Genomic DNA, 10,688 nt, shown 5'->3' with positions numbered 1-10,688 from the left:
TTCCCCCTTTTTTTTTTTCAACATGATTCAAACAAAGGAATTCCGCTTTGGACGTCCACACTTGCTGCCATAGGTCACTTATGTATTTTCAATGGTTATCTGGAAGACATCCTCTGAGTGAAAGAGTCTGTCTCTCATGTTAAGGGAGATGTTTTAATACATGGGTTTCACTAGAAACGAATTTCACTAGTGTGCATTGCGCCTTAGATTAGTGATCGCCACCCTAGCTAGCTTGAAGGCTTGAAGGGTAGCGCGTCTGCCTTGTAAGCGCAACCTCTAACAACTTGAGAGGAGAAAGTTCGAGTCTGACAAATATACATAAATGTGTAGTTTACAACAACAAAAATAAATACAGGGATAAGGGATTTATTTAATTTAATTCTCCAATAAATCGACAGAGATTGTTCAATCACTCCGGAAAAAAGACACAACTATTACAGTACAAGGTGACGAATTACCGTACAAAACTAGCTTTTACGGTACAGGGTGAAAGAATAATAATGATAAAAAAAAGTACTCATTACAGGGCAAAGCGACCTCTACTACCGTTCAACGCGACAATACCGTAGAAAATTTGATAATATTATTCACAACGTAAAGTTACGGTACATGGCAACATAATACTCATATTATCGTACAATACGGGAATTTAGACTCTATTACGGTACAGGGAGAGCGGAAAAATCCTCACCAGTTCCTGGCTTTATTTCGGTACGCTTGCGAAAGTATCCGCCCAGATCGTACCAGTGTGTTTCCTCAGGTAGCTCGTACTTTTCGAAAGCTTTGTAGAGAAAGCGAAGTGTAATGCATTATGTAGGTAGAAGATAATAGCTACTAGCTACATATTACAGTCGATTATTTCAAATCTCTAATATTTCAACTTCGAAATGTATTGTTTTTTCAAAGGATATCCTATCTTATCAGAGGAAAAGATCATAGAAAGTGATCATCTCAACTACCCCCGGTCCCAATTAGTTGAAATAATCGAGGTTCTACTGTATTTTCTTCAATATTTTTTTTTAATTGACTCTATTTTTCTCTCACCTTTTACAGGATCGATCGTCTGAACAAGACCGTCACCATTGGTCTCGTGGGCAAGTACACCAAATTCGAGGACTGCTACGCTTCTCTGACCCGCGCCCTAGAGCATGCTTCCTACCATTCTAATCGACACCTCCAGCTCAAATATTTCGACTCCGAACTCCTAAGTATGGACCCGAAGACTGGGAACATGGCCGAGTATCACAAGACCTGGTCCGACTTCTGTAAGGTTGAGTAAGTGTCCAATAGTGATAATGAATTTCACCAATAATTTTTCAGCCCGTAGAAGGCCTGTTAAGTTCCATTTGAAGTTGCCTTAGCAAGCAACTAAAATGTTTATTTAGCCAGCCTAGTTAGCTTGGTTGGTAGCGCGTCTGCCTTGTAAGCGCCTGGCCGCGGTTTTTGATTCTCGCACGGGGGCTGATTTTATCATGAACGGATAATTTTCATCAGCCTCTGAATCAGCCCTAACGAGGGTGATTGCTTTGGGCTGACATTTGGTTTTGGATACAAATTTTACGAGTGAATGCCCTTCGCAGTCAACCTTTGTTATATCTTTAGCGAGGGAAAATTCAGGCTGGTCTACTCCCTGTTTAACGTCCCCCAGCCAGACAAGAGTGCCCACTGTCAAACTTCTTCTTTTTTAAACCTTAAAAAAAAAACATTTATTTATTTCTATTTTCCCCAGTGGTATCATAGTACCAGGAGGTTTCGGCAAGCGCGGGCTCGAAGGTAAGATCGCGGCGTGCATTTAATTTAAATATTATTTATCCTTGTTAAAAATCTGGCCCAGTGGTAAAATATTATTTATCTGGCCCAGTGGTAAGGCGCTCGCTTGCCATGCAGAAGGTCCCGGCTTCAATCCCTACAATCGACAAAACATTGTTCTCATTTTTCGATTGCAAATATTTCAACGTCTTACTTTTGTCCGTAGTGTTAAAGGGCCTGCCCAATTTTGGACATATCCTCCCGAAGGGTATATTACGTCCATCTAGGTACGTTTAAAAGCTATTCCATTTTTTGCTAGTATAATAAAAGCCCTTGAAGTGTTCTTTTGGTACAACACATATTTACGTATTTATTTACGTGATCTACCTAAAGAGACTTGTCGAAAAATCAATGGATTGTTATTTTATTTTATTTTTTTTTTATTTTATTTTTTTTTTTTTTGTTTTTTTTTATAGTGCAGATTGAGTGGGAACATCCGTGGACTGAGCTTGCTGCCGTTCCCAAATCTACGCCCGAAGGTAAGGTTACCGAACGCCTATCCACTAAATAAAACAACCTGTTTCAAGCTTTTTAGTGTTTAGACTTGGGGGGGGGGAGGTAAAGGGACTTTCAGTCTCATTCTTGCAGTATAAACAGGGTATATTCTATTCTATTCTATTTAGTTGGGGTGGATATTTGACCAAGTGCAATGATTTTACTTTATTTTATTTTTTATTTATTTATATTTTCCTCTTTAAAAAAAAAAAAAAAAAAAAAAAAAAAAAAAAAAAAACAAAGTTCTGCCGACTTTTATCAAGTCAAGGAAATCAGATCTAGGAAATCAGATCTAGTAATTCAAGGAAATCAGAAGGAAATCGCAAGGTCGTACTGAAGTACGTAGCGTTCTGAAGAAGTGTGTAACTTGTAAACGATTCAGTGTGAATCCGTACAAAATGCCAGATTTCTCTATCCTGCCCAATTTCAGAGTTAATCAGAACATTAGTTTCTCATACGTAGGTATGGATTACTTTGGTCCTTTGTATGTCAAGGACAATCCTAGTGGAGGTATTTCACCGGTGTATGGCTTAATATTTACGTGCCTTACAACGCGCGCTGTGCACTTAGAACTTACCCAAAGTGAGTCCGGTACCGATTTAGTCTTGGCTTTTCGGCGATTCATCGCTCGCCGAGGTAACATTATCCAACTACTTTGCGATAATGCAATGTCATTCAAACTATTAGAAAACGTTACAAACAGTTTGTACGATAACTTAAATAGCAAGAAAATCAAGTTTACCTACATTAGCCCTTTACACCCATGGCAAGGAGGTGCTTATGAAAGAATCATAGGAATTGTCAAGCAGTGTTTAAAGAAGACAATAGGTAAATTGATGTTGACAAGTGTTCAGCTGAACACAATTCTGATAGAAGTAGAAAATATAGTAAATGCACGTCCTCTTGGTTATTATGGCGAGGAAGATATGATTATTACACCCAATCACTTCCTCGGCATCAAGAGGGACACGCTTACGTCACAAGACGGTGACTATACCAATGACAAAGCCCAAAGTCTGACCTTTCGTAAAGTGGCCGACCTCTGGAAAAAGGGAAATTCATACTTAGAGCTTTTCTGGAGGCATTGGTCAAAGCAGTATATTTGTTCTCTGCGAGAGAGAAAGAAGGTTATGTTTTCACAAGGTAAAGTGAACAGTTTAGATCCTAAAGTAGGAGAAGTTGTTCTAATTCGAGAAGGTAAATTAACTCGGTCAAAATGGCCTTATGGAGTCATCAGAAAGTTATACTATAATAGACAAAAGAATGTAGGTACTGTTGACATCCAGATCTCAAATGGTAATATTATTACTCGTCCAGTTGGTTCCCTTTACCCTCTCGAATTTGATTGAAATATGAAATAATAATTTTTTTATTTATAATTTTCCATTTAATTAATTGTCCCTTTTCATTATTTATGATTCAATAATATTTTCTTAAATTAAATTTTGAGGAAATGATCACAGTTTTTTGTTTTATATTCAATAATATCTATTAATTTATTTTGTTCATTGCTGATTATTTATTGATAAAATTTGAGATTATTCATTGATTAGTAAATCCTATAGGTACTTATAGTTTATAGTATTCTAATTTTTTGTAGTATGTAGGTACCTGTTATGTTTAATTTGAAATAGCTAGAGAAGATTTTGTTATTGTTTATTAATTTTTCTATTATTAGATAGGAAAAAGAGAACTCATGACTTACAATTCTGTTGCCCCCAAAATCTATGGTTTACCTAAAATTCATAAGCCTGAGTTAAAATTAAGACCTATTGTTTCCTGTATTAATTCCCCATCCTACAATTTATCTAAATTTTTAGTCCCAATATTACAACCCCTGAAAAGTTCCACATACAATGTTAAAAACTCATTTGAATTTCGTGACTTTATTAAATCCAAAACTATTAAGAGTGGATATAAATTAATTTCTTTGGATGTTATTTCTTTGTTCACTAAAATCCCTACTTCTTTGGCCTTAAATCTAATTTTGAGTAAATGGAACGTCATTAAAAATCATACGGATCTAAACTTTGAACTTTTTAAAGAAATTATTGAATTCTGTCTTACTACAGCTTACTTTTCATATAACAATACTGTATACACCCAAGATTCCCTTGCTATGGGTTGCTCATTATCCCCTATTGTTGTCGCGAACAGCGCGAGTTTAGATACAAGTTAGGTGTTTTTAGCAAGTGTTTTATAATTAGAAATAGTTAATTAAGAATAATTTAATTAAATTAGACAGCTGATGTTTAGGTTGCCAACGAGGAAAGGAGTAGATTTTCCATCAGCAGATTTTGTTTGTAAACTAGAGTGAGTTAGCAGAAAGTCCTGGTAGTAGACGGACGTAAAATTAGTAGCCTTTCCCAAAAGATATTAGAAGTTTCATTTAGTATATTTAAAATAGTTCAGTAATTAGAAATTTGTTAGCAGTCACAAGTTTATAAAAGAAGTTTAATTAAAATAAAGTTTTCGTGAAGAAATTGATAGTTTTCATTGAAAAAAAAAACCACTGTGTCTTCGTTTCATTTTTATGTTGTGTCAAATCTTAAAACGCTTCCACTGTCAATCATCATCATTCACGACACCCGGGGCCAACAGATTGAAGCTGCAGATTATTGCAGCAGCAGAGAAGCAACAACAACAAAAAGATTAATGATGTATGGAAATTGATTGCAAAGTAGGCACTTAGTAATGCTGTGATATCCATAAAAATATTAGGACCAGTCTCACGAACAACTGGTTCGATAGTCACACCATTATAGGCGAGGCCAGCTAATGCAGCACACTCATCACGTAAATAGTCATGACCAAACTTGACTAGACCACCTTTTTACAGTCCAAAGCGTAGTTGAGATTAGCGGGAAGGCCTTGCAATTAGCGGGAAGGCCTTGCAATTCATTGCCATAACGCATTGCTAAAGCATCACGAAACTGTATTGGAGACAAATCAAAGTGATCATTTGATATTGGTATCACCGTGAGCCATTGAGAGCAATTGTTTCTGTTTTGATACATAATTATGTATTACGTAGGGTTACCCATTCATACGTAGGATTACCCAGAAGACATTTTTTCAAAGCAGGACACCTCAGTGGTGTAGTGGTTAGCACGGTGGACTCTGGATCTGGAGGTTGGTGGTTCGAGTCCAAGTCAAGTCATTAAATTTAGCGTAGTTTATCAAGCGAGGAAGGACATTTGTGACAAGCATTTAATGCCCAACACAATTAAAATTCCTTCCTTCCTTTTCTTGATTGAAGGAACCTCCGTGGCCGAGTGGGTATCACACTAGGCTTGCACGCCGGAGGTCTTGGGTTTGATTCCCGGCGGGGTCGAAGTTTTTTCGGCTTTCTGCTTGGAGTTCGGTGTGCACTCAACCTCGTGAGGACAATTGAGCTAGTTTAATGGAGTTGCGACCAGTGGCGGCATTACCAGTGTAAAATACTAATAGTAATATTTGTGCTTTATTATTAAATTTTGACATATCATGACAATAAAAAAAAAGTAAAATTAAACTTGTGACAGCACTACCACCAGTCCACCACCCAGTCAAATTTTTCCAACATTCAAATAGGTACCAAGTTAATCAACAATAATTATTGTCGATATGACAGGACGTTATTGTTAACGTCTCAGCTTAGGCAAAAGAATCTGAGTGAGGTCTACAGTTCACAGAACCACTAGTTCTATTCTACTTTCAGGCCAATTCCTCAAGCAAGCCTACGTGCTAGTCCTAGGACTGGATGTACTGGGTAACCCATATGGTCTGGTAACAGGGCTGGCTACAGGGGTGGAGGATCTGTTCTATGAGCCATTCCAGGGCGCTATCCAGGGCCCTGGAGAATTCGCTGAGGGCCTTTGACATATCATGACAATAAAAAAAGTAAATTTAAACTTGTGACAGCACTACCACCAGTCCACCCAACCATTTTTCTAAATCGTAAATTTTTCCAACATTCAAATAGGTACCAAGTTAAACAACAATAATTACTGTCGATATGACAGGACGTTATTGTTAAAGTCTCAGCAAAAAGGCAAAAGAATCTGAGTGAGGTCTACAGTTCACAGAACCACTAGTTCTATTCTAATTTCAGGCCAATTCCTCAAGCAAGCCTACGTGCTAGTCCTAGGGCTGGATGTACTGGGTAACCCATATGGTCTAGTAACAGGGCTGGCTATTTTTCCAACATTCAAATAGGTACCAAGTTAAACAACAATAATTATTGTCGATATGACAGGACGTTATTCTTAAAGTCTCAGCTTAGGCAAAAGAATCTGAGTGAGGTCTACAGTTCACAGAACCACTAGTTCTATTCTACTTTCAGGCCAATTCCTCAAGCAAGCCTACGTGCTAGTCCTAGGGCTGGATGTACTGGGTAACCCATATGGTCTAGTAACAGGGCTGGCTACAGGGGTGGAGGATCTGTTCTATGAGCCATTCCAGGGCGCTATCCAGGGCCCTGGAGAATTCGCTGAGGGCCTCATGATTGGGGCGCGAAGTTTTATAGGACACACGGTAAGAATTTAAATATTATTTATCCTTGTTTAAAAAAAAAGAACTTTTTATCTGGCCCAGTGGTAAGGCGCTCGCTTGCCATGCAGAAGGTCCCGGCTTCAATCCCTACAATCGACAAAACATTGTTCTCATTTTTCGATTGCAAATATTTCAACGTCTTACTTTCTAGTGTTCTCGTGTTGACCTAGCACGTAAATGGGAAGTATTGTGTTTTTTTTTTATCACCCATCCGATGAGGGACATACTACAGTCTACACTAAGGGATGGGCATGCTACGATACAGACCACATGCGTCTAATGTTGTTTAATTGTTACGAAATCAAAACGGCAGTGCAACTCTCATCTTAAATAAAAAAAAAAACCCATCTCCCTCACTCTCCATGTTGTTGTATTGCAGAAGCAGCAGGGCCGAGCGGTGAGGGCCTCGGGACCCCGGGTGGCCCCTTGGACACACTTACCATCACGGACCCGGATATTGCCCGTATCGTAGCGGATGCGTCTAACCTCCGCATTGATGAGAAAGAAGATGATGACGATGGCGTTCTCATTCCGGACCGTGCCTCCCTCCGAAAGAAATTCATCATTACCCTCCCCCGCGTCCCGCTCAAGCTGCCCAGCCAGCCCAAGTACCCCATGGCTTATATATCCTTGTCCCCGGCTGTGCAGTGCATTGTCACCGCACTCAAGTGTGACCTGGGTAATATAAAACAATAAATAAAGGCAGTTTCTTTGTGTTATTATATCACAACTTTGGTGCTCACTGCAGCATTGTAGGATTTCCCCAAATAACTCAATAATCCCAACATCCACTTTTTACCTACCATGCTGGCACCGGTCGCTATGCGCATTTATATATCAAAGCTACTCATTTTCCTCACGAGACTGAGTGGGCTCCGCAACAGCCAGGCACGGAATCAATCATTTGCATGATACAAATTTCTTGACCACGCCGGGAATCGAACCCGGGTCTCCCGCGTGCAAGGCGAGTGCAGTGACCACTACGCCATGGGAGCTGACTTCTCTGCCAATATTTGACCGACTTTCATTTTCTTTCAGACTGGACCATCGTTTCGTTCCTTCTCCAGGAGATTCCCAACTCCCTAAAGAACCGCGCTCTGGTGTTGACTCGCTACAATAACGACGTGGATGACCTTGCCGCTGCCCTGTGCAATATGATCCTCCTCGGCCCCTCCTCCAGTGGAGAGCGGCGTCCCCCCGGCCCTGATACCTATAGGTAATGGAAAGTAAACTCCTCACTGCGCTCGCCTTGTACGCGGGAGACACAGGTTCGATTTCGGGCGGGCTAAAAAATTTATATAATGCAAATGATTGATTCCGTGACTGGCTGTTGCGGGGCCCACTCAGCCTCGTGAGGAAAATGAGTAGCTATGTATAAAATAAATGCAAGAATCCTTGATGCATAAGGAGTAAGAGTAACTAAAAATTTCACGATTCTAAGCAATGTAAAGAAAAATCTAGACTTTTATTTATATAGATTATTTCAAAGATACCTACGTTACACCTATAAACCTCCTTGTATTTCATGTTTAAGCTCCATGGAAAACTAATCTATTCCATCTTTTCCTTCTTCCCCCTCAGGTATGATCGGCCTATTCACTCGGCCGACGGCCGGCGTGATAGATTTCGCGTCCGGTTCTTTCAATGCTGTCCGACGAGTGGCCGACACCACTGAGGAAACTAAGAGGAGCAGGGCCCCGCGGCTAATGTCTCCGGATGGCATAACGAGGCCATACTCTGCCCTGGAGGCCGAGGGGAATGCCATTCTGCATGAATTGGATAAAGGTAGGTTTGTGGTTATGTACTGGGTTATGATATGCTGGCCAGTTGCCTACATTAGGAGCGGGGCCCCGCGGCTAATGTCTCCACTCTCCGGATGGGATAACGAGGCCATACTTTTACCCGTATTCAGAAGGGTTCGGCATTTTTAGTCAGCCTCTCAATCAGCCCTTGTTTTAGACTGTTATTATTATTATTGTCCAATTCTCAAATATATAACATTGAGAACCATTCCATAACTCATCCATTTCACCTCCAGGTAAATACATTCACACGGACGTGTACCAGCATCACATCCGTATCATATCCAAGGACATCCTCCTCATTACAAACCGACGTCTCCTATATTTAACCCCTAATGATCTGTTTGGAGGTGTGCAGATTGAGTGGGAACATCCGTGGACTGAGCTTGCTGCCGTTCCCAAATCTACGCCCGAAGGTAAGGTTACCGAACGCCTATCCACTAAATAAAACAACCTGTTTCAAGCTTTTTAGTGTTTAGACTTGGGGGGGGGGAGGTAAAGGGACTTTCAGTCTCATTCTTGCAGTATAAACAGGGTATATTCTATTCTATTCTATTTAGTTGGGGTGGATATTTGACCAAGTGCAATGATTTTACTTTATTTTATTTTTTATTTATTTATATTTTCCTCTTTAAAAAAAAAAAAAAAAAAAAAAAAAAAAAAAAAAAAAAAAGATGTTTGACAGAGGGAACTCTGTAACTACTAATGATCGGAATCAGGATTTTGGTTCTGATTCTGAACAGTTCAGCGGGAAATGTCTATTTAATAGTCACTTTTACTTGGAGCTTAGTGTATTTTTTACTGTTGTATCGATTTTCCTGCTTATTTTGCCCAAAAATTTACAATGTACAATTTTTATTTTTACAGGTATCCTCATCAAAATCAAAACGAAGAAGAAGACTGGTATCGGGGGACTGTTTGGCAGCTCAGGGACTGATAAGTTACTCCTAATTAGAAACGAAGAAGACAAGGAGATAGTGTTGAGAAAAATGAAGGAATGCGTCGACATACAAACCTAACCCAGCCTACAGAAGGTCCCGGGTTCGACTCCGCGTGAGAAATTCAAAACCAATTTGCCTTGGGAAGCAGTAAAGGCCGGTTCCCACTTGTCGTTCACAAAAATCGTGTCGTGTGTAGTAGAAACACTCTCATTTAAATTACATTGCCTACAAGGAGATTTTGTGTGTCGAGCGTAAGTTGGCATTGGCACACTGTCATTTAAATCACCTTGCCTTCAAGTACAAGGCCATTCTGTGTCGTTCGGAAAAAAAATCGTGTCGTGTGTAAGTGGAAAAACTCTCATTTAAATTATATTGCCTACAGGACATTCGGGGGAAAAATCGGATGAAACTCACAAGTGGGAACGGACCTTAAGAGTGTGTTGATTGATATTGAAACGGACTAACTCAGCGGTACTTCAAAGGTCCTGCGTTCGATTCCCTGTGAGGACTTTAAAACCAATTTGCCTTGAAAAACAGCGAATGATATGTATCAATATTGAAACAGGTAAATCAAGTCCGACTTCTAGACCAATGGTCCTCTATTCGACTCCGAGAGAGCACTTAAAAACCATCTACCGTGAGGAACACCAAGTAAGAGTGTATCAATAAACAAACGGGTAAACTCAGTTGGACTTTAAAACCGAAGGTCCCGGGTTCGAATCCATGTGATGACTTCAAAACCAATTTACCTTAAGAAGCAGCAAGATTGTGCTGAAATTTTTCTAAGGAACCTCCTGGACTACATTGAGAACCGCTTTGGTCTCCTGATGTAGAGTCCTAGGTTTGAGCCGCTACGAGGACTTCAAAACACTTATTCTCCTGCTGAGAGGTCCTAGGTTCGACCCCCTGTGACGACTTTGAACTTGCCTTGAGAATGAACAAATTCAGCAAGTGAGATAATAAAACTAAAATCCTGAGTGGAAGGTAAACTCTAGGCGATTTGAATGCCAGCTAACTCCTAAGCCCTTATAGCTCCATTATTGTAAAATTCTCAAATAATAATATGTAATAATAGTGGTTATTTATACTGCTCTAATACCCTTTACTC

At 39.8% G+C, this 10,688-nt stretch overlaps 1 protein-coding gene across 1 annotated transcript in view; it reads left to right on the top strand.

Annotated features, from left to right (window-relative positions):
• The window catches only part of LOC103506919 (vacuolar protein sorting-associated protein 13-like), a 23,811-nt gene extending 16,980 nt beyond the window's left edge, over positions 1-6,831 (top strand). The window contains exons 11-15 of the mRNA XM_017443084.2: positions 1,054-1,275; positions 1,730-1,773; positions 6,005-6,157; positions 6,398-6,448; positions 6,629-6,831. Coding sequence (XP_017298573.2) covers positions 1,054-1,275; positions 1,730-1,773; positions 6,005-6,157; positions 6,398-6,448; positions 6,629-6,831 — 673 coding nt within the window. The remainder of the gene's footprint in view (positions 1-1,053; positions 1,276-1,729; positions 1,774-6,004; positions 6,158-6,397; positions 6,449-6,628) is intronic.
• Positions 6,832-10,688: the final 3,857 nt, after the last annotated feature.

The sequence above is a fragment of the Diaphorina citri genome, unplaced genomic scaffold (genome assembly GCF_000475195.1).
Source record: "Diaphorina citri unplaced genomic scaffold, Diaci psyllid genome assembly version 1.1 scaffold274, whole genome shotgun sequence".
Lineage (NCBI taxonomy): Eukaryota > Metazoa > Arthropoda > Insecta > Hemiptera > Psyllidae > Diaphorina > Diaphorina citri.
This window is presented reverse-complemented; position numbering and strand designations above follow the sequence as displayed.